The 25,796-nt window shown below is 33.7% G+C and overlaps 1 protein-coding gene across 9 annotated transcripts in view; it reads right to left on the bottom strand.

The window, feature by feature from the left end:
* The window catches only part of LOC129804441 (folliculin-interacting protein 1), a 42,675-nt gene that overhangs the window by 14,177 nt on the left and 2,702 nt on the right, over positions 1–25,796 (bottom strand). For 4 of the 9 annotated variants that reach the window (XM_055851750.1, XM_055851745.1, XM_055851746.1 and 1 more), the window contains 4 exons: positions 4,860–5,064; positions 4,513–4,768; positions 1,014–1,599; positions 646–942 (listed from right to left, as the gene is read on the bottom strand). In XM_055851750.1, coding sequence (XP_055707725.1) covers positions 646–942; positions 1,014–1,599; positions 4,513–4,768; positions 4,860–5,064 — 1,344 coding nt within the window. Of the gene's footprint in view, positions 1–645; positions 943–1,013; positions 1,619–4,512; positions 4,769–4,859; positions 5,065–25,796 lie in introns of those variants that run through there. The other 5 variants (XM_055851751.1, XM_055851748.1, XM_055851749.1 and 2 more) reach the window with 5 other exon arrangements.

Genomic DNA, 25,796 nt, shown 5'->3' with positions numbered 1-25,796 from the left:
GTAGCACAAATCTGAAGTTCTTTATCAAAATTATTTCTATACTTAAAACTTTTTGCATTTTTTACGGTAAGATTTTCAAAGTTTAATATTAAAGTCTCACAGATAATTACGAAGCAGACTTCTAACTTAAATAATCATCTAAGTGGATCAATTAACAGAAATATATCATTGCTTTGAAATGTAAAAAAATATATATGTTCGGCGAAAATGGGGCAGTTTTACACATTCATGACTTTAGGAAATATATTTTTTAATACGACCAATTAATATTTAAATAAAATATTTAAAAAAAACTAAAGAAACTACACCTTTCAGAAAGAGAACAGAAAGAAACAATCACTTAATTTTGAGCCCGATCTTGATAATTTGCAAAATGACTAAATTTCAATATATGTGACTACTGAAATCCTCAATGCAAAAACCAATATTTTTTGCAAATTATCTCTCTCTTTTTTTTAATAAGTACGACTCTGACTCAGACACTGGCTAATCTCACTTGTTATATCTGATAATTAATGGATGTTTTGATATTGCAAAATGGGAAAATTTGTATGTCAAAACACCAAAATCCAATATCAGTCTAATTCAATAAATTCACCTTAATTCTGTTTTGATTCTAAAAATAAAAAATTTCCCCAGACTTACAAATTGGTATCTTTGGTATCGGCACTGGTGAGGAGACAGCACAGTTCATCCATGAAGAAATGTGCCAATTTGGACGGTTTGTTGGAATTCCCATTGCTAAGTGTCAACCAGACGGGATTCATGAGACGCGGTGCTGTAAACAAATCATTGATCCACTGACTTGTCGTATGCCAAGCTCTAACCATTGTGGGAAAGAAGTTCTGTCGATTGTTGTATGCTGCCTCAGCTGTAGCCCTCAAGCGACACAGCATCGACTCAAACAGGACAATATGTTCAGAGCAGAAGGTTCTCATATCACTGAAAAATTATGACAACACATTCTCATTGAAATTCTTCCGGAAAAGAAAGAAGTTGTAAACACAACTCACTTTTCAACGGAATCACTCAGTTTGATACAAACTGCGAGTCCTAATCGAGCCTTCCTGGCACTCTGACGTTGCAAATGATGCGGAATATGAGCAGCAATTCCATCACCACTCGTTGTCTTTCGCCTCACCATCTCTGGCTTACTCCTATTCTCCACAATCTCACTATTTCGCCTCAGTCTACTACCCATACATCCATCACTTCCACCTCCCATTGTGGCAGGATAGTTATCCCCAATGTACCCAATAAAATCACTCATAGACTGTCGATTCTCAAATGATGTCGAAATATTCCTGAGAATTCGCCTTTGAAGGCTCCCATCACTGCTCTTGGTCACCCCATTTGAGTAACCCCCATCGACAATTGACGAATCTATGCTCAATTTGCGCAAACTCGTGCCCTCCTGATCACTGTACACGGATCCAAAGCTACTCCGTGTGGAGGACATTGGGCAGTAGGACGAGACTGATGTATTCCATGGATCTGTTCCACTATATCCAGAATCACATGCACTGTACGTACCATACAGACGATTGTCTTCTGCTGCAGGTGGAACGTCTAGTGGAGGTGACATTTGATTGGAATAATCTGAAAGTGCAGGAGAAATCTGAACATGGCTTTTTTTCGCCATTGCTATAATTTGCAAAGGTGAAGGCAAGTGAAATCAAAACAAAAAACTATATAGTTGTGGCATAAATTCTTTTGCTTTTCATCGTTTTCACATTTTCTTTCTTAGCGTGATGAATTAATTTTCAGTTTAATAAATAATTCTGTTGTGCGACGACGACCCCCGCCGACTTACCAATACCGGCTTCCCCAAGAAAGTGATAGACAACACGGTTCACGGCCGTATCCCTTACTAACATTATAACAGAGTAATTTTTCTAATTTACAAAGGAGTGGCAAAGCGTCCTAGGCTTTGCGAAATGCTCCCATTTACCGGTTCTCAACCGACTTGAACCGATTCATAAATCTCTCAAAAGATCTCCCAAAATAGTTTTAAAAGTAATAGAATTGATTTTTAGATAAAATTTTTTTATCGGTTATGAACCGGTTCATTACCGATTCAAAACCGGTCTAAAACCGATACAATTTTGTAGGAAATTCTGAGACCTTTCCAACGACCCCAAACATGACCCCATTTGCTTGATAAATACGCTCTCTAGTGTCTTTTTACCCTTTGACCTTGAAAAACCGTTATTAGGAATGATTCAACGGCATTTTCGTATATGGACGAAATGTTCACCTGGGTAATCTCTAAAACATATCCAAAAATGAATAAAATCGCACGACGCGTTTTCGAGCAATCCCCAAAAAACATAGTTTTGGAGGGGAAGGGGAGGAGTGGGGTGAAAATGAGGGGCATGTTATCGATCCTTGGGTCGACTTATGGGGGAGGGGGTCTCCCTTAGGTCCCAAGTCGCTAGCAAACGGTTCTCGGACACCGAAATGGATAAAATTGGCTCGACGCGATCCTTTACCCCCAAGATTCAACTCACTATCGAATTTTCACGCATTCTGAGTTGCAAGCACCCCGAGTTGCACGCATTTCGAGGTCATCTGTAAAGAATCTCAGCTACCATAAGCTTATCTGGGCTTATCACTGGTCATTTTCTATTTTAAATAGTCTGAGTGGGGAAGACCAACAAAAGAAAAAAAAGTTCATTGAAATCGGTTAATAAACATAAGTAATAGAGTCCGGTCCATATATGTATAGTAAGGTTCGGGGTACAGTGGGTTGGGGTAGAGACGGATGGGACCCATTATTAGAAAGATCGTGCTGTCAGATACAATATAGGCTAAAATTTCATCGAAATCCTTTATAAATACAGAAAATGCAGTCCGGTCAAGACATTTTTGATTATAGCTCGGGTCAGGGAACATCAAGGGAGGAGTGCGACCCACCGTTGGAAAGGCCTCAACCCCAGCTACAACATATTAAAATTTAAAGAAAAAGCATCGTCTAGTTTTCGAAATATTCGAAATCGATTAATCGATTTTTCGATTAATCGGACCTTCGATTAAATCGGATAAAATTGGGGTGTCACAAGGGTTGTAGTGCTCTACGAGAGCTTTCCAAAACACCAATTTTTTTTTGCATTCCGATAATTAGAACCGAAGATATGACCATTTGAAAATTGAATTTTTGATCCCCTCTAGCTCAGGTCAGGAAGGTCGGAAGGGGTGAAGTTTGGTATCGACCGAAAGCTCTTAGGCCGAGCTACAACATACTAAAATTTGAGATCGATCGATGCAATAGGGGCTGAGTTATCGAAAAAACAAAATTTGGGGGTGTTCCAAAATGGCGGAAGGCGGGGTGGATTTGATATCATCAACTTCTAGCAGCCCAATGACTTTTAACCTTTGCCGAAAACCGCTTGTCGATATCTCTTTCCGTTCTCTCTCCAGAAGTCGAAATGTAACGGACGGGACGGGACGGGACGGGACGGGACGTCCACGAAAATCGATTTTTGGCGCACATAATTTTCGTGATCTATGAGTGTCAAAACGTGTACATCCAAAATTTTGGGCCCGATCTGACGAGGTCGGATTGCACCTGTGACCACAAAAGCTGAGATTGTAAAGAATCTCAGCTAAAATATCATGAGAACCCAGGGACAAAACAAAAGTTTAAAATTATTGCACAGTGTAATTGAATTTCTAATAAAAGTTGGTTATCGAAATTCGGTTCTTTACCGGTTCAAAACTGATCGGAACCGGTTCAGTTTTGTCGAAAGTTCCAAGACCTTTCCAAAGAGCCCAAGCATTACTCCATTTGCTTGATAAATGCGCTCTCTGGTGTCTCTTTAACCTTTGACCTTGAAAAATCGTTATTAGGAATGATTTAACGCTATTTTCGTATAAGGACGGAATATTCGCCTGGGTAATCTCTAAATAATATCCAAAAATGACCAAATTTACCTGAAAAAAACGCTCTCTAGAGCCTTTTTCAACTTTTGACCTTGAAAAATCGTTATTTGGAATAATTTAACGGTAGTGGTTTCACACATGGTTAATTGTCATACATGATAATATTATCACATATGGTTTTGGAGGAGTAGGGGAGGAGTGGGAGAAAATGAGGTGCAAGTTAACAATCCTTGTGTCGACTTGTGGGGGCCCCTTATTTCCCAAGTCGCTATCTGTAACCGTTTGACCTCTAGGACTGGAGACAACCGGACTTGACTGACAGACGGACAGACGGACAAACATCATGACGATATTACTACGAAATCGTCTGAAACACAAAGATTTGTCGTGAAAAGTGTTCTCGGGGGAGGAAAGTGAAAAAATCAAGGAAATATACTGCTTTCTCCGCGGAATTATAAAAATATTCTGTTATTCAACATAATTTTCCGCAATATATTCACAAGATTCCTTATCATTTTTAAAATATTGACCTCATAAATATTTTCTTTTCGCCATAAGAACATAAAGCAAATATTTTTGCAACAACTAAGATAAAATGCAATATCCTTTAAGCTTAAAGAGAAATCGTACCTGCAGCATTTTCCACACAGAGTGAGAAGGATAACGACACAGAATTCATAGAACTTGTATCGCCGGAATTCAAGTCACTGTGTTCAGTACTGAGGAAATTATTGAGTTGCAGGGGTGTAAAAAAGACTTGAGAACACAGAATACGCGGTGGTGACTGAAGCCAGTGAACTTTGAGTGATGTCCCTCGGAAAGCCATTGCCACAGTGCCAAAAATCATCTCAGCCAGACTTCCGCAGTCACTTCCTTGATCTTTCTTCTGGGACAATATTTACACACAAGAATTGCAATTAATGCCGCCAATACTCAAAAATTTAATAATATAAATAATTCTGGTAGATTTTACTAACCTTATAGATGATACCATCTGAGATTTCTACAATATTCCCATTGAGTGGTACTCCACATTTTCTTCCTGTTCCACCCGGAGGATTAGATGGTCTCACAGGTCGATCAACATGCTGAATGGAGTCTGAATCGAAGAGGAGTCTTGGTGTTTCGCACTCTCGAAACAGTAGCACGCGCACTTGATCAGTGGAAAATGGAAAGTCACTGCTGAAAGAAGCATAGAAAATAATTACTTTGTAGCCCCCCATAAAGTTAGTTGTTATCGGTGCCGGGGAAAATGAGATAGAGATTGAAAGAGAAACGCCAGAGACAGAGATGATAGGCAGAATCAATAAAAATCATAGTCATATGATTTGGCAGCGAAGAAATTGCTTCTTATCAAAATTTTCCCTCTGGCACACGTTATCACCGATACTTGAACAGCCACTCAAAAACAGCACAAAAATAAAACAGATGTTGAAGAAGAACAAGAGAAATTGTGTGTACTAATAACTTGAACATTGACAAATTGATCCCCATATACATATCAATAATTTCATGAAGGAAAAAGCAAAGCACAAAAAAAAGATTCACCCCAAAAGAGAGTCAATTAGCTTTTCATGATAAGTATAATATCCATTTGCTATTTATAGTAACAAAATTGAAAATCTCATTGAAGAATTAAATATATTATTTCTCTCGTAGTCTCTCTCTCTCCTTTCTATATATGCCTCACTTTGCCACAGTTTATTTAACCTCATATCTCAGGCCCCCCTTTTGTGATGAAAACATCATCACTGACAACAATAAATTATTTCATTTAATCCACCAATGAAAATTTTCAAGCACACATACTGCATACTGCATAAAACTCTCTTTTGCACCAGCATTTTGAATGCACTTGAGAAGAGAAATTCACTTCAATATAGGCCCATCAAATTGATTCAAATGCACTCACATGATTTTAACTTTACATCGTACCTTCAAGTGATATTGCGTGTACATTTATAAAGAAACATTTCGCAAAAGTTTTCCATTGAATTTATCGATAGCTACGTTAAATTTCAAAGTCCTTTCGTAAGAAAACGAACAAGTACGAAAGATAGCCGAAAAAGAAGTTTATCATATCTGCACTAAGGAAAAAACTGTAGAGTTGAAACAACTCTATCGCCGAGTTGAATTAACTCGAAGAATATCGATGTAATTCTTACTCTTTTTCATTATAAATTTTTGTAAATAAAGTTAAGACTACTCTACGTGCGAGTTGAATTAACTCGTCGGATATCGACGTAATTATTACTCTTTTTCGGTGTAAAATTTCATCTCGACTGAAGTATATGCTTAAGTGTTTTCGTATTAAGAATATACTTCAGTCAAGAAGATTTTTGTGTGACAAAGTTCATATGAAACATCACTTAGAAATATGCCTAACAGTGTTTCATGAAGATATGTTCAGTGCATCGTATGCGATATCTCGCTCGGAACATGGTTAACTCGAGATCAAGAAAATATTAATAAAGGAAATAATAAAATTAAAAAAAATGTATACAGTGGGACCTCGATAGAGTCAACTAATTATTTCCAGGCCTGTTGACTGTACTGGATTCGTTGACCCTATTGGAGTCCGAAAAAAATCAATTAAAATGTGAAATTTTGATATAAAGGGGTATTATTTTATGTTTGTACTAGATAGGGGAAGTGCTCATAATTTTGGACAGTCTGCATATAAGCATCGATATCCCAAGTTTGAAGTGCGATATTTTCAATACTAATTGACTTTTTTTGTTACTCTCTTTTCAGAAGGATTGTTTAGAAACTTGGCAAGCTATTTATCATCTCATTTTTACTAAAATTAGTTTTAATACGTTTAAAAATGAATTGATATGTAGAGGTGAATTTGACTCTTATTTTGGACAACTTGGTTATTAATTTGGACAACTTGGCTGCAAATTTGGACAGATAATCCGCCTCAACAGGATGCCCATTGTTCTTCATTTTATGAACCAATCTTACCAAGTCCTCTTCCTGTTCATGTAAGGGAAACGTAGAATGTCACAGAAGCCCGGAAACTTTCCATATCATTCATTAAAGTGAGTTGACTTCGATACTCCAAGTACGTGCAGATTCGCTCATTCCCTGACCTTTCCGGGAGCCTTTCAAGGCATTTCTCGCTACATCTCTTTCGTAGAGATGATGCTCCTTTGTTTCTCCAGGCATTTGTCCAACCTAGTCATCACAAAAGCTAAAACTTCACGAAATTTCCTGAGAAAAACACCTGTCCAAAATAAGAATCATCACCTCACTGGTGAATGTCTTAAAAAATTTCCCATTTTTCACACGAAAAATATAATTCACAAGGCAAATCTCACTTCAGGTCAAATGTACAAATCATCAGTAACGTGAATCAACACAATATTCAATGAATATTCAATAATATCACTCAAAAACAGCGAACAAACTTTGTTAGTACTTCACCAAAACTAAATAAGACTGAAGTAAGCCACGAAGTTCTGTCATATTTCTCGTAAGCAATTGCTCACACTGAATTTTCTACAAAGCAATTTCAACTCAAATCATATTCAAAATTTAACGTATTTAGTGTCAAAATCTTCCAAAAAGAACAAATATTTAGATAGAATTCATTTTTCATCAAATATTGGAATAAAAATCCATCATTTTAATCAATTTATTTTTAGTGTCCAATTTTACCCTCAAAGTGTCCAAATTTAGAAACTGTCCAAAATTATGAGCACTTACCCTAATTGATAATTTTAACACGATAGTAGAATATTTTATATAATTAACCCATAAATTCTGCACCCTCTGGTCCAAAAAAGTCGTATGCTTGGGCAAAAGTTGGAAATTAAGGAATCATTTTACAGAATCTTTTTATTATTATAAGTAAGTGTCTTAAGTGAAAATTACTATCCATCTGATAATATTGAGGTCCATCCCCGATGTGAAGATAAGGAAATGGTGTCGTAAATATTTCTTGTTTCACTTTTTTTTGAAGAGCTCTGGTAGATATTTAATTGTTGAAAATTCTGATGCAATTAACATTATTAATTTGAATTTATTTTAAACTTTTTTTCTATGAGAGAAGGAATTGATAGTTGTTCTATTCGTTATGACATAACTATGGCTCTAAACTTCACAAAAAGAGCAATTAAACCAAGTTTTCTAATTTTCTTCTTGTTCTGAAAAATGGGCGCTAAATGGTTAGAGATATCTACTTGGAGTCATCAGAGGACCCTCTAATAAGTCAACCTGGGGATTATTATTATGACCCTCATTTCCTCCCTACCCCTCCTCTTCGCCGACAAAATCGTTTTTTTTTTTGTGAAAACAGGAAAATACGTCATACGGGATCATAGGGCTTAATCAAAAAATCATAAGACAAGAGAGAAAAAAACAAGAGAACTTCCAATCGGTCAAAACGCTTAAAATCACAAAAAGAAAAGTATTTTGTCAAAAATTGATTACATGTTACATTGATGTTACAAAATATTACATTGATACACCAAAACATTGATTTTAATTTCGAAAAAGTCATACAATATTATTAGTTCAATATTAATAGAAAAGTTGACTCAATCGGAGTCCGTAGAGTAAAAAAATAGCTGTTGATTCTATTGGAGATTTACTCTATCGGGGGTTGACTCTATCGAGGTCCCACTGTATATAAAATTGCAAAATCTATCCATTTTCGGATTTGAAGGAGTTATTTTAACTCTAAAAAAAATTCTTTTAACTCTTGAAACGAGTTATTTTAACTCTTAAAAAGTTATTTTCACTCTTAATAAGAGTTATTTACACTCTTTTGTCATGTAAATTTTAGGATAAGACAGTTGAAACAACTCTTCTGAATATTATACACCTAAATAGAAGTAAAATCAACTCTAAAATATAGTTAATCGAAAATCACAAGGAAAGTGTTAATTTAACATGGATTCGAGTAAGTTTTAATCATTTATTTTTCTGAGTGTGTCAATGTAGTCAAAAGTTGTCAAATCAAATTTTTTGCAATAATTTAAGCGTATTTCACATGAAATTATTAATTATTTATTAAAAGTATTAATAGGAATACTACATATCAAATTATCTGAACACGATGTTGGGAAACTGTGAGCAAACATGATATACCCTTCAAAAAGAGTTTTCGCATAACTAAAAATGTAATGCAAAGTATTTCAATTTCAAATGAATGGAACTGAATTGAAAATTGAAGTGCAAAATACGCAATAATTTGTATTGAAAAAAAAAAGTTTTGTATGGTAACTAGAAATGTTTCAAACAAATATATAAAACGTTTTTAATGGAAAATGTCTACTGTTAGTTCGATGACCTTGTAAAATGATTTTTTAAACAACATAAGGTAAAGTGCCCTCAAGTCGACCTGTTCCTCAATTCAACCAATAGAGTTATTTACTCAATTTATTTATATTTGCACTAACATTTGGCGTATGATCTAACATTAATAGGTCAATTATTCCATAAATAATATGAATCCGTGACAATTTCGTGTAAATTTGCCATCAAACATTAAAAAATTGACCCACCGGTCGAGTCGAGGAACCGGTCGACTCGGGGACACTTTACCTTATCCTCAACTTTGGTTTATATAAAAAATAAGAGCTATAAATATTTTGAGAATGTAAGATTCGCAAATAGTGAATATTGCAGTTGAACACTCTGAACCCCGATTTTCCTGTAACTGTTCTCATTTTCGCCGCGACTGTTTCTAATTTCGCCGCGATTGTTTTAGCAACACTTTACGAACAACTGACAAAATTTTACAAACATTTTTCTGTATGCTTGCGAACATTTACGGACAAAAGCTTGTAAAAATACACAAAAGGCTAGTCAAGTGATAATGTTACGAATTTTTTTGTGTGTTATACGATTTACAAGAATTTCGTAAGTCTGCAATAGAAATTCACAAACATTTACGAACAATTTTGCAAAATATATTTTTTTCTGTGTATAACCAATTATTTATGTAATTATCCCGAAATGAAACGAAAAACTTCGAAGAAAACTCGAAATATGAAGATTTATTTGTCAAAACAATTTTAGAAAGCTGTCACTTCGTATTTGAAATTAAAAGTGTCAAGAAATACTTTTATTTTTAGATGTCTGGTGTCGATTAAATATTTAATTGGTATAGAAAGAAAATGATTGCTGATAATTTCGTTGCTAACCAAATATTTAATAATTACGTCGAATTTATTGTTCATGTTCTTTTTGTATCATTATTTAATTTTCACTAATATTTCTGAGAAAATTCAACGTAAAGAAATACTCGGATTTTTGTAGTTTAAACCAGAGTATTCTAACAAATAAACTTTTATTTAGAATATATAACTTTCCAGTGAATTTCCACGGAAATATGACATATAAAACTTTTTATTTGAAGCTTATACTACATTAATTGTTCCCTTTTTCTACCTCAAAACCAACGAGAAAATATTGTCCAATTGGCAAAAACTCTTTGTAATTTCCCAACATCTCTTGATGAATTGCAAAATAAGTAACTTTTTACTTCTTTTGTTATAGCTGCAGGAGAGAACGCGGCAAGGTACAAAAATATGATCATCAACTGTGGCAATATAGCAGTCGTATAAATTTCATATGCCATAATTAGAATTTTTTTCCTTCTGTTGACTTTTGCATGGAAGTTTGGATTGGAGAAAAAAAAATATTTACTCATTTTTTTTCTCCTTTGCACCATACGAAAATACAGCGAAGAATTCTAAATATAAATAAAATTGTAAATAACTCTTATGTATTAAATTTTGCATGCTGTAAGTCTCTCTCTTGTGATCTCTGCTGTGAGCTAAATCTGGTTCAAAATCACGTGAAAAGACTTTTTGCAGCAACTTTTTTTCGCTTTCCATCTCTTTTCTCATGTTTTCTTTTTTTATCTTTTTTTCACAAACTAATATAATAATCATTGCTCGAAACACTATCTCTCTTTTCCACTCCAACACTTCCCTGATATACTCTTGGTAAATTCTTTTATTCGCGTGAGTGTATACTCTTGGTCTCTGTCTGACTTTTCAGGCTCTTTTATTATATACTTTTCCTCACAAAGTAACTTAGCGCGTGACTTCGTTGAAACAACCAACAGAACGGAAATTTCAAACAAGAAAAAAGACAGCAAAAATTCACAATACACGCCAAAAATGAGCCAATTGGCAAAAAGAAAGATCAAATTCTTTTCCAATTGGATCTTTTAAGGGATTATATCACAATGGCTACGGCCAAAATTAAGATTTTATTCATTATTTAAAGACGTTTACAAATATTAAAATCAATAGGGCAGCACAATAGATTAGTTATGAAGTAAGAACTACATCGGATTCAAAATGTTTTCTACTACTGGTCACTATTTTTCTGAAATTTTCATTTGGTTTCCGAATTGGATACGAATTCTGTAACCGTCTGACAATGTCATATGTCAAACTGTTAGTGGTAAACTCGAAAGCAAGACACTATTGTAAGACCGCAGGCATTGCAAAGAGCTGTATGAGTTGATCATTGTATCATTTATCTTAAACTCATTTTTGTAGTTTTTTCATGAAATTCCCTACACAAGAAAATATGAGTTTGTCATATGACATTGTCATACGTTAGAGAATATGACCCCTGTTAGAGGAATTCTGCAAACAGTGTGAAAATGTCATGGCAAATTTTTAAGTTGTAAATTCGGAAGAACTCATCGAAAAACTGATTTATATCAGTTACTGTGAATTTCATAGAACTCTTTCCAATAGGAATTCGATGCTCACTGGGCTTTAATGTTATTCTGCTCCCGAATTGATTACGAAAATGTGTATAGTAGCAGAATACCCCTATTAAGCTCAGATTCAACACAACGTGGGAATTGTCACATGATAAATTTCAAAGAATAATAATCCTGAAAATTTACGATTAATAATGGTGGCCATTATAATACCATTATAATGGTGGCATAACATTCCATAGAGGAACTAGGCCTTCCCACAAGGGGAGTTCGGGACACCCATTAGGACTTTGAACTTTCGCACACAAAAATGATATTCAAGTCCAGTGATTTTTTCTGACTACCATGCAAACCGGCTCGATTCTCCAACTATGCCAAAAAAGTCTCTTACTTATAGGGTTCATAATCCCATCTCAGATAATCCCAGGAAATCCTCAAATTTTCCTCTAAAGGAAAATGAAAATTTAATTGCGACTTGTGCGAAAGTTCAATCAAGTTTCCATCTTCGCACACGATTCATGTCATCATTGAACACCCTATTTTTACCTTAAATTTTGCACTGGACACTAAAAGTTGCACATCATTGTTTGAAGGGAACTCTAATCTACTTGAATTAACCGTTTTTATAAGGAATAAAACGTTTTAATATCACTTTTTTGGAACTTTTCTGAGAGATGTTTTATTGACACTAAAAGCCACTTTTTTGCTTGATTCCATGAGAATTTCACTCCGGAAACGCTAAATCTGGTGCATGCTTTCTTGAAAAGTCCAAATATCACCAATTTTACACTAATCAATAATTTTTTTAAGCAAAAAATTGACTAAAACTCTGCAAGCGAGAAGACCGCAAAGATTCCATCATTCCTCTAGGGAGCCGGACATGCTCAAAAACGTTTGAATGCGCATCATTGAAGATTTCTCTGTCCCTACAGCTACAGGAATCGGATTTTAGCAGAGATTGAGCATAAGAGGGTGAACAGACCAAAATTTTCACAAAAAAGTCTCTCACGGACAATTTTTTTTCTTTGACGTGAAAAACAACACAAAAGTGAGGTTATGTCAAAGATTGTCAAAAACCAGTTGTAAACTGTATGAGCTTATTGTAGATGTGATTCTTTCATTGTACATTCAGTTTGTGCAAGCTTGAAAAATATTTTTACATTATGAAATGCAAAATTGCTTAAAAATTACTGAACTGCGGCCTATTTGAGTCAAATTACTTCTCATTTATCAACTTTAAGATTTTTAAGTTTTACTTTTTAGTGGTGGATCAAATCGGTAAATTACAATAGATGTGAATATGAGGGATCGCATCTAAAATGAAGTTTCCTGGAAAATGTGCGAAGAAGCAATTGTCTTCTATGTGCGATCAATCAATGTGAGTCAAGTTTGTGAAATTTTTTCCACCTACAAAAGCGGCCTTCTTCAGCCTAAAAGGCTTTTACATAAATATAAACCCTAATAACCCCTCTACCTCCTGTGATAGTCGTTTTTCAGAAAAGTGATATTAAATTGTGCAAAATCGTATGAAGTATTACACATCAAAATGACAATTTTGGACCTGTTTTCAATTTTTGCTTCTTGAAACTAGGAAAAACGGATTAGACTCCCATTTTTTTCAGGAAAGGTGGGATTTAAGACTAGCTATTGAAATATATAGCCATAGGTAAGATTCGTAAATGAATACGGAAGAAATACGAAGTGTTTGAAGGTAGCATATGTGCGAACGATCAAAGCTTTACCCTATTATTTTTTCTTATACAGGGATGGGGTTGTAAGTCCCATGCCCCGTGGAATCAAGTGCAGTGAAGCTCACTGGATGCAATTCGAAATTCGAATCCCTTTAACGCCAGAAAAATTCCTGGTGATCTAAAATGGATTCGGACCCGGGACACTTGCATCATAGAGCGAGTGCTCTACCACTTGACCCACTGAGTGCCCAAAATTTACGATTAATCGTTCTTATTTTAGCGTTTGGCATTAACTGAATCTTGTGGCTTTCAAAATAGTCATGGTGCGTTGTGTAAAGCAGAGGTGTGCAAAAACTGTTAAAACCGAATTAACGTCAAAATAAGTTTGTTATAGTAGCGTTTTGACCATTGACGTACATGTTTCATTTGACGTTTATTCGGTTTCAACGGTTCTTGCACGCCTCTGGTATAAACTGTAAGTTTTGTTCAAGTAATCTTTTAACTTTCGACGGTTCCATTCCATACTATTCTATCTCAGAATGACAACATTTCAGGAGCGCCATTTGAAGTTGGCGATTTCCTATGCTACCCGTGTAATTTTTTTTCCAAAAACTTGAATATCTCGTTACCCGAACGTCGGATGACCACCAAATTTTCACCAGTTGTAGATCTCAGTCCCAGGAACAACATATCTCTCGGAGTAATATAATTCTAAGTCGACTTAGAATAGTATGGAATGGAGCCGTCGTTATGATCCTTCATGACCATTTAGTAGATTTATAGACTCCGTGTAGATTTATTCGTATGACAAGTTTCAGTGTTTTGCTAGTCTCTAGGGAATAACGTATGATTAAATTTGGAATGATTTACTATTCAATAGAAAGGGAACTCAAAGGCTAATAGAACTAATATGAAAGTTTGTTGTTCTGACCCTCTCCACAACAGAATGAAGATAGATATAATGTTGATATTTTGCTCTGGGCACTTCGAAATTCGAACAAAAATTTCTTATTATTTTCGAGGGGGATCTCAGTGGCGCAATCGTTGGGTCTTAGGCGGTGAGATCTCTGACTAGACTGTCACAGTTGTGAGTTCGAGTCCCGCCCGGTACAAGCAACTGAATATCTAGGTGATAAAACGTATTAACAATGCACCGGCTCTGCCCAAAAAAACTCCTGGAGCACGGAAGAAGCATTCACTACAAGGAAGGCGCTCCTGGGCAATCTACCATCAGTAGATTGTTCCAACATCAGCACATTGTAATAATTATATTGTAATACAAATAAAGTGTCTCGATACGATTGGTAATTCCACAAAAAATTCCCAGGAGCACCATAGCCAGTTGTTTGTTCACAGTAAAGTTTACAGTATCGAGTCATACTTTTATTTTTAATATCTCTTGTGATATACTCCCCCTTAAGAATATCTATGTATGGATGACGCCATTCAGTGTAGATTAATGTGATCTCTATGGTGGACTTTTTGTGGTGGAAAGATCAATGTGATAGGGATCAGTCAAAGATCATCAAATGGATCACACTGCAATGACGCTACTATTGAGATTGAGACAAATTCCCCGCATTCAATCTTCAATCACTCACGCGACAGTGATAAGACGAAAAAACCTCCGCTCTGACTATTCAATTTCACCCGCTCAGTTAGCACCCAGACAGCATTTTTTTCCCATCACTCCTAACACCCGGCTGTATTAGCGCGATCGCGGATCATGTGAGTGAATCACCTGCGCGATTAAATTTGTTCTTTTCATAATGTACGTCCCTCACCTTCTTTTCTCACAAAGTTGCTCTTCCTCTGCCGGAAAATATTGATGATGAAAATTTTTCTGGGTTACAAACTGTCTCTCATTAGTCAATTTATTTATTCACGTCTCAATCATCTTTCATTTACTCAGAGTTTCGGCAATATATTAAGGAGAACGGAAATGTTTACATAAAATTTCAGCTATTTTTATACACCACATTCTTTCCTTCCCATACTAAACCAACTTCTAGCATTGTATCACATTTTTTTCCTTATATTTGCGAACAATTAGAAAATGTGACCAACCGAAGAATCATGTGATGAAAACATCAAAAGAAGCATGTGAGTTCAGAACAGGGAGTCACGAAAATCACCTGATCTTGAATAGATCATTCAACCAACTAGAAATGAATTACTTTGTATATCGAAACCTTTCTTTAATAACATTTTTAAAAAAAATCCCCTCAAAGAAAATCAATCTTCCAGAGCCTTTCAATCATTTCTCTGGGCCATTAATGGCCTAGATCTAGGTGCAAGATCAGCTTTGAAATTTTTTTTTGATAAAAATCAGTGTGACCAATTTTTTTTTATCCGTGGTAATTTGTGATTGATGAGCTAGGAGCAATATTGACCAATTCACCCCACCCTGTTTTTCCTTCTCTCTTTTCTTATGTATAAAATACTATATAGCTCTTTGAAAATATTTGAAGTGTGTTCAAACAACGAAAAAAGTCTGACCTCACCTACCCAAAGTAAACGCGCACGAATGAACAAGCGCAACAATCACATGACTTGGGGAGCTCTGAATGTGTTTAAACAATTAAACAATCGCAACCCGCGTCTCACCTTTACACATTCACACATCGCTGACACATCATAATGAAAGCCAATATTTTCCATCGAATTTTCCATTTAGCAAAACGTGATCCGCTCACAAGACCCACACCGCAATCACTCAACGTCGAAAGTCCAGTTGCAATTGGAATTTTTCTACACTAATGTCACAAAACTCCTTATTTTTCTGACCCTTCCCCCTTTCATCAGAAAGAGATTACATACGTTGACGAAAATAATGAAAAAAAAAGACTAATTATGTCCATATCAACACCTCTTTGAGGGAGCAATAAAACGATTGGTAAAAGCTTATAGAGAACACCACAAAAAAAGACCATGTGAGACGGGAAGACTAAAAAGGCAAAAAAAAAAGAAAAGAGTGTCAAGAACTAAATCATGATTGTATGTTGGAAGTCTTTAACTGCGACGTAACTAGTAATCTCTCAATTTGAAATAATCCCCATCAATCACGAAAAAAACACCCCAAGCATGTGACTCTTGGGTTCACGCATTCACAATCACACAATTACAGTCAGAGAAATAAACACAAGCCAATTGCTGAGTGTAAACAGACATTAAGGTCTTATCATTCATCAATTTATAATGCAGCAAAACGTCGCTATTTGGCACTTCACATTAGATTAGCTACTGTACTATTTCACAACCTCAATTGATTCTTTTTTTTTCTTCACTGTGCGTTATATTTCTGAAATGCATTCTTGTCGTATTAATCTGGTTCTGCCAACAGTCTCAAAGTAGAACTTTTTTTGAAATTCAAAACGAGTTAGATACTGAATTTCAGCAAATAAGAAACATAATTTAAAATCCTGTGATAGATGTCTAAAGAAGCGAAAGAAATTCCTAGAACAACAAAGACGTTATGTTACAAATGTAAGGTTATGTTGGAACATAACCTCAAAATAAAATAAATTATAATAGCGTGATATTTTTCAAAGTAAATTCGAAGCATCTTCACTTATTTTTACTGTGGATTTGTTAGAATACAGTAGAGCCTCGCTATAGTCCATATTTGGTTCCAGATTTGACACTTGGGTCGCACTTAGTCCATATCATTTTTTTTTAAATTATCAACGACTTTTAGTATTGAAATTGCTCGACGGCTTCCACTTTCTTTGCGATTGTGGTACTTGTACTCGTTCTCTTCATTATGGATCACAATTATCACAACTACTCAATAAAGCTTGGCAAAAATATTAAAATAATTATGACAACATTGCATGTTGCGTACTAAAAAAACATAACCTTACTTAAAATCAGTGTTTTGAAATCAACGGTCGATAAATTGTGGACTATAGAGCGATGGCCTATAGCGTGGTTCTACTGTAATAATCCTTTACAACTATAAATATTCGTGAATAAATTACGTAAAACTTGTCAATTGGGTAGATTCAGTACACAAGTGAGAATTGTCATACGAACAAATTTTGTGAGAATAGTCAAGAACCCAAATTTTGCACATGTGATTTATTGAAAAGATACATAATTGATCTAGCTGGCTCTAGTTGCCTTGGATAAGCTCCTTCTCCGAAAGCTTTCGGGTTTATGAATAAATGGGTGATTTTTCAATATTTTTGCATTTAAGAAAGAGTATTTGATGAATATCTTCCATTGAAATTCTCAAATACCTGAGAGAAATCCGAAAACGTTAAAATAACATTCCGGAAATGTTAATTATACCCTGCATTATTGATCCGAAATCGGTGTAAATATTATGCTTTTTAGGTGTATTATGAGTTAAAGTTACCCTTTTTCATGTTAATTTTACACTTAAAATGGTGCTAAATTAACATTAAAAAATGTTGATGCACTGAGAAAAAAGAGGGTGCGACTAACATTTTTTCCTCAAAAATTTAACACTTTTTAGCTGTTAATTTTACACCTTATTAAGGGTAAAATTAACATGAAAAAGAGTACCTTTAACCCCTAATACACCTAAAAAGGGTAATATTTACGCCGATTTTGGATCAATACTGCAGGGTAAAATTAACATTTCCGAAATGTTATTTTATTTTTTTTTTGGATTTCTCTCACAGTGTATATTTTTACACCTAAAGTGTTAAAGTTACGAGGAAAAAAGTTAATCGCACCCTCTTTTTTTTCTCAGTGATAAAATTGTAGAACAACATCCAGTAATGGAAAGTGGAATTTAAAAAGTCACTGGCACTACCTGGGTAATGTTGCTATTCCAATGAAAACTGTACATATCTTTTTAGCACATGACTGTTCTCAAGTGATTCTGCATAATCGACTATTCTTTTTAATTGGTTCCTTTCACGATTGTTTGGCGGTTTTAGAACACGGTGAGGACTGGGGGAAAACAGTTGAGCCAAGAACCAACACAAAGAAAAGTCGATAATGCAGAAATACTTGAGAACAGTAAAATGCTTAAAAAAGCATACTCATTTTTCATTGGAATAGGACCGTAATGCAAGATAAGGAGTTACTCAGATTGATTCATTTTCAAACATTTGGTAAATAATTAGATATTCTACAACTACTGAAAATTATGGAATTTTATTAAATTTAGTTACTTAGTAAGTACTTAAAATTTGAAATATCAAAAAAAAATCTGTATCATTACAGATATTAGAATTTAATAAAAAATCATGATAAAGAAATTGTTGCTTCTTTTACAAAATTATGGATAGGTATATAGAATTGTTATCATGCAATCGATTATTGGTAGTCAACTTTTACGGTTGTCTTCAAGAAAATTGCAAGTATCGCTTTATAACTTGATCTCTTGCCTATTTAGGAGTATTTAAATCAAAATGTTAAGTATCAAAGATGATATTAGAAACTGTATAACCTATCAGATTTAGCGGAGTTATCAAATTCTAATTATATTTCTCATATTTTGACCAAAAATATTTTATCATGAAAGCATAACCTAGAATTACGGATTTCTTTATTGACAAAATATTTGAAATTCTCACAAAAAAACTGAAAATAATGTTAATAGTTTTTTATGGTTTTTAATTACTGCAATTTCAAAAACAATCTATTGTTAGGGTATCAGACGCATTTTTGTGCATTTTAAATAAGTTTTTTTTTTAGGTTATTGTTATTAATAATAATTAAAAACAATCTATTGTTAGGGTATCAGACGCATTTTTGTGCATTTTAAATCAGTTTTTTTAGGTTATTGTTATTCATAATTATTACATTACATTACAGTAAAAAAAACTGATTTAAAATGCACAAAAATGCGTCTGATACCCTAACAATAGATTGTTTTTGAAATTGTAGTAATTATCTTAAGATAACCTTTTTTCCAAATTGATTTTCTGTTATTTCCGATCAATTATAAAATTATTTCCCTTTTAGTAAAGCTTTGAATCTTTCGTTAAAGTAACAAAATCCACCAATTTCTCCTTGATTCACCTCTTTTCAATCCCTACTAAGAAAATCTATCAATTTACAACGAGAAAAAATATTTTCATTGCAAAAAACATGAATGTTTTAAGTCACGTGACCAACATTTAAAGTTTACATAACATTTTTCTTTCGACTACCAGTCGCACTAATATTTATAATAATACAAAAAAACTGCCCACTAAAGTCAGATTTTGTATTAATTTGCTCTAAATACTTGTGCTGACAGAAAAATGTCTTAAAAGCCAGCAACAAATGAATATTGTGATAATTGCATTCAGAATAATGTCGAGGATATTTTTAAATAAATGTCCATGTTGTTTATTTTACATCTCAAGAAATATCTTCCACCAAAATCAGTGTTTAATGGGAAAGAATTAAGTCATCTTTTCCAGCTCATATATTTCTTGCCGATAAGACATTTCCACTTGACCTTAGTCTCGTGACAAAATTTTCTCAGCTCTTATTGACACAGTGAAGAAATGACGATAAAAAAAAGAATTTATTCAACTTAAATTTCTCGCATAATGTGTAAATTGGGTGGGCACCAAGGAATAAAAAACAACATATTTTTTGTGAAATGCAAAAAAAACAGAGTGAATGGAATAATTTTTTCTCATACGCCAAGATCACAAGATGCAAAAAGCACTTTTTATCCCTCATTTCCTTATGCTCTCTTGCATCTTCTCAATTTAATTCCCAGAAAATGATCGGGATGAGCAATTATTGTGTCAAGTCAACAAAATATTCCGATCATTTTCACACAAAAATCTCTGTATGAGCGAAAAATTGTCTTGATGGCAAAAACAGATTTTCATCGGTTTTGATCATTTGGTTCGTTGATCTAAAAATAAAGAGCACGTGAGTTTGAGTTGAGTAGTCGCGCACAGCAAATAAAATATATGACTCTATTTTCTATCTCACTTGCTCTTTGATGATTTTTTTTTCTCAAGTGCCATCCACTCTAAAAGCACAATTGGAGGGCAGTAATTGAAAAGAACACAAACAAGATAGCAGGAGACTATAATACTGCCAAAGAAATTATGGGTGTTAAAAGTTTGTCAAATATTTGTCAATTTCATTTATATAATAGACAAATACGAGTATTTTTTATTACTACGCGCTTCAAGAAATTTTTTTGAAGTATAAAAATGAATATAGTAGTGCAGTTGCACTAGGTTATTTTAGTATGTGAGGTTATGTTGTCCCTAACCTAAAAAAGTCATGGGAAGTTGGATGAGCAAAACGTTCCCTCAGATTTTGCACTAAAGTTTGACCTGTTTGAACTTCTTGAATATTGTTTTGTCCCCATTTAACTATATATTTATTCTGTAATACATTTTAGACCGACCATGATGATCTCTGATTGGTTAGACCGTTAATATATTTTATATAAATAATTCTGGTATCTAACATGTAAAGTGAAAATGTTGATGATGCTTAATTTCGCTCAAAAATAATCTTTATACAGTAGAGCCCCGCTATAGGCCATCGCTCTATAGTCCACAATTTATTGACCGTTGATTTCAAAACACTGATTTTAAGTTAGGTTATGTTTTTTAGTACGCGACATGCAATGTTTTTCATAATTATTTTAATATTTTTGGAAAACTTTATTGAGTAGTTTGTTGTGATAATTGCGATCCATAATGAAGAGAACGAGGACAAGTATCACAATCGCCAAGAAAGTGGAAGCCGTCGAGCAATTTCAATACTAAAAGTAGTTGATAATTTTAAAAAATGACATGGACTATAGTGCGACCCAAGTGTCAAATCTGAAACCAAATATGGACTATAACGAGGTTCTACTATACCAACACTGAGGGAAATCCGAAAAAGTTAAAATAACATTCCGGAAATGTAAATATTACCCTGCAGTATTGATCCAAAATTGCTGTAAATATTAGCCTTTTTAGGTGTATTGGGGGTTAAAGTTACTCTTTTTCATGCTAATTTTACTCTTAAAAAGGTGTAAAATTAACATTAAAAAAATTTTAAAAAAAACATTAAAATCGCACTCTTCTTCTTCTTTTAAACATCACTCCAAATTAAATTTATCTCAATCGAATTTGTCATGAGAAAGAATGAGATAGTCATATGCGAAACATGTGAGAAAGGGTTTCGAATTTCGACTTCATGAAATTTTCCTGATCTAAAAGGTGTGTCGGAGCCATTAATAATCAAAATGTCAAGTAAATTTGACTGTTCAGAGCTTTTTTAGTTTGTCTGGTAAAATACCAATAAAATAATACGAATTTTATCTCATACAGCACACCACTTCTCCTTAATCCGAGACACGTTTCCCTCTTCAAAACACAGAGACAAAATTATTCTTATTATATACAAGGAATAACTAGTAAAAATTGTTGACAATGTTTGTAGATTCTACTTCTGTACAAAAATTATTAAGTTCAAAATAACCTCTCAGTCCATCATTAAAACTAAAGATAGAAGTCGTTATTTTTCTTTCATTTTAGATTTAAAAAAAAATCTAGTGTATTATTATTTTTTAAGTGACTAAAAAATTGAAGAGAGACAACTTCTCATTGTTTGTTATGCTGAGTAATTGCGGGATAATTTGTCAAAAATAGCAGAAATACAGTAAATATTTGCTTCAAACAATCGAGTCTTAATTTTCATCGTCACAATCGCGTAAATGGAAAATAGCAAGGTGCTCGTGCACTTTAGGCCACAAGCCGAGATGGTAACTAATATCACGAGTTACCGAGTAGGAGTTTTTTTTCTTCTTCAAAGGAAAATTTAGGTATAATTGAGCCTACAGTAAAAAAAAGAACAAGAAACAACTTTGATAATAAAATTGTTATTATCTCTTTATCACAACCCCCGCATAAAGTCTCGATATAGAAACAAGAAATTCTCTGTGTCATTATTTATAGGAGACTCAGTAATGTTGAGAGAGCAATTTTGATAAAGACCATTTCCTTATATTCCACAACCGCACCGACCTCACCAATCTTTGCGAACTGGAGAAAATCAGAAGAGCTTCCTAAACCACTTAAAAAGAGGGCACAGATACAAAAACATTCAAGAAGTTGGAGATATCGCAGTATAAGAAAAAAAACCAGTGATATCTATACAATTTTCCCACACTCTCAATACAAGAAAAAAATCCAATTATTTCCCTATCATTGCCTTTCAGTTCAACTAATTGTAGATAATTGATGAATAAGATTAGAAAAAAAAACTAGAAAATTCAATTCAAGTAATTTGTCGCTACTAATTGTGATCTAATCAGTGTGATTTTTTTCCATGTAATAACAAGCAAATTCTCTGTTTCTTTAGAGGTCACACATAGTAAATACCCACCCACATTTCCCTGCCCTTCACAAACATGTTTTCTGCACCTCCTGATAACACAATATCCAATATCTAAACACTAGTTTTATTTTTCTCTTCATAAAGTATCTCCTTCAAGCAATAAAAACTTCCCTTGTTCATTATGGCCAACGCACAATAACTTTTGTTTAGTAAACATGTTTTTGACATTTCAATGAGAGTGAGTGAGATCTAGATCTAGTCATCTCGCTCTTTCTCAATGAAATGTTAAAAACATGTTGACATAACAAAATTTATTGTGCGTTGGGCATTATACAAAATCACATTGTTCCATTTATTGTTTGCTCTCAAAACTATCAAGTCATAATTGAAACACCTTAATAGCAATTTTATATGTGTGACTTCTCACTCTAGCACCTTTTGATAAACATTGAATTATGAGAAACATGTGATAATCACAAAAGTCCAATATATTTCTTATTTGCCGGTCATTTTAGCGAGAATCAAATTAGAAAAGACAAAATATTGTCTTATTCACTTGTTGACGTTGGATAAATGCATGAGAAAATTCTCACAGAATAACATGCTAAGCGATTGATCTCGTGAGCTTATTAAATGGAGAAAAATAAATAAATAGTTCTTTGGCGGAGTTTTGGGACAAATGACTCACAAGAAATTGTGAGAATTTGCTGATCAAAAGGTATTTTTTGCGATGAAATATTAACAAAAGACTGGTCATTGTTCCTTTTACTGAGAAATTTGTTACCGTAGTAAAGAAGCGTAAAAAACTACGGGTATTTTTTGTGGATATTTTTAAATTAATTATATAAGTTTTGAATGTGATTTTTCCAAGAATAAGATGCTTGATTGAAGAATAAACTGGTAGTATTTGGTTAATTTAACTAGATTACTTGGCTAATCTTCGAGGGAAAAATCACTGTCATTAACCTGACTGTCAAAGGTTTTTACCATTTCACCATTTTATGAATTTTTGCAAAAAATATCAGATAAATTTGAATGAACACAAATTCTGAAGTATTTTATGTAAATAATTAAAGAAAAAAAAAACAAAAAAAAACAAAACAAAATTGTGATAGGGTAAAGTGATACAATTTGGACAATTCGCCGGTACAAGTTGTACAGGGTTTTTTTCTTGATAAATACAGTACTATTTTTTTAAGCACAAGGAATCAAATTATAAAACTAAAGCAATAAAAATATAAAAATAAAAATTAAGTACTAAATTTGTCAAGAAAAAAAGCCCTGTCCAACTTGTATCATTGTCCAACTTGTATCATTGTCCAACTTGTACCATGGTCCACTTTACCCTAAACGGTCGGATAATTTTGGGTCTTGGCTAAACTGTACGATTTTTACCCTTATGGTATCTACACACTAGAAGTAATTTTCGTTGCCTTTTTTTTAAAAATTCTGACGTTTCTGCCTACAAGAATAGGAGGAAATTTCTTTAAAAACGCATTTTTTAAAGAAATTGCTCCTAGTGCGTATAGGGTAAGTGTGCCAAATTCCGGCCAGCTTGCAATTTCGGCCATATCTTTTGTTCCTCGAATTTCCATGAATTTTTAGTTTTTGGATACTCTTGAGATTGTACAATGCAAAAAAAATAACAAAAAATGTCGCTTCGACGAGCAAGATAATCTGAAAAAGACATTTAAAGAATTCTGGAAGGGCAAGGAACTATGAGAATGTAGGTGGCCGAAATAGGCCACCAATGCTATGTCTACATTTTTATTCATTTTAAAATGTATTAAGAATGATTTTAGAGAAAATAAAGACGATAAACTGTCTACAAGGTTCCAAGCAACACTCCTTATAAAAAAACAAAAAAATTCAATTTGTATTAAAAATATTACATTTCAAACTTGAGACTTTGACACTTGCATGCAACTGAGCCGAAATTTGGCACACTTACCCTACAATTCTTTTTTTATTTTTTAATTAGTTAATTTGGGAAATCTAATAGTAAATGCGATTCGTGGATTCGTGTCAATTATTGAGAGCTTCTTAGAGTTCCTTGCAATGGCCGTTCAGTGACCTCTTGGCTTTAATATTTTCCTGCTACCAAATTTTCCACAAAAATTTGTCATATGACATTGTCATGTTGTTATAGAAACCCCTACTGATTTGTGTTGGAAACACACACAATTTTGTCTTAGAATGTTGTAATAAAATACAGATAGTTGGGGTAAGTGTTCGAAAGTCTAAGTTTGAAATATTGTTTTTAACAATAAATTGATGTTTTTGTTCTTTTTTTAGGAGTACTTTTGGAATATTATAAGATAGTTTATCGTCTTTGTTTTCTCTAAAATCATTCTTAATACATTTTGATATAGACATAGTTTTGTGTAATATTTCGGCCACTTTGATTCTCATAGTTCCTTGGCCTTCCGGAATTTTTTTAAAGACTTTTTGACATCATCTCGTTCGTCGAAGCGACATATTTTGTTTTTTTTTGCATTTTATAATCTCTAAGTATGCAAAAACTAAAAATTCATGGAAATTAGAAGACCAAAAGAAATGGCCGAAATTGTGCACTGGCCGAAATTTGGTACAGTTCCCCTAAATGGACAGACATGCTCAGAAATTTGGAAGTTTAGGAAACGGAATTATACAGTTAGACTGCAACTCATGTAAGATATATTTTATTCGAAAATTTCACCTGTTACAAGGACCGAGAATGATCAGTTTTTTTTCGCCTTTTGTCACATCTACTCCCTGGCAAGTGGCCTTCAAAGTTGAAGCGACTTTCTCGCATTCACATACAGATTCGAATGGAAATTTTTCTGCACTCGTGACCGTTACACGATATATGTCAGATTCGAGGTATGCCTTGTACACAGGACTCTGTGAATTGTAAAGAGGGATAAATATTCTATATTTCCGTCTAAAAAGTTTTTCGTAACTCAAAGTGTAAGCTGAGTTTGGAAGCAATTTATGAGTTGGCTTCAAACAGCTCCATATACAAAAAAAACCTTTAGTCAGGGGTTAGTGTCACGGCGTTATCACACTTGCACATTAAAATTTTAATGTGATTCACATTAATTGTCGCTAGTGAGCGTCCAAATATGTTATTTGTGTCTTTGAGTCACTTAATATTTGGGGTTTTTCTATTTATTGATAAAGAAGTGGACTTGGCCTGCAAAAATAAGTTTAAATTTACCTGAAGCATAAATATTTTTCACATTAAAAAATTAAAGAGAAAATCGCATTAATAT

The sequence above is a fragment of the Phlebotomus papatasi genome, chromosome 2 (assembly GCF_024763615.1).
Source record: "Phlebotomus papatasi isolate M1 chromosome 2, Ppap_2.1, whole genome shotgun sequence".
Taxonomy (NCBI): domain Eukaryota; kingdom Metazoa; phylum Arthropoda; class Insecta; order Diptera; family Psychodidae; genus Phlebotomus; species Phlebotomus papatasi.
The sequence above is the reverse complement of the archived record's forward strand: the minus strand, read 5'-3'. Positions and strand labels throughout refer to the sequence as shown.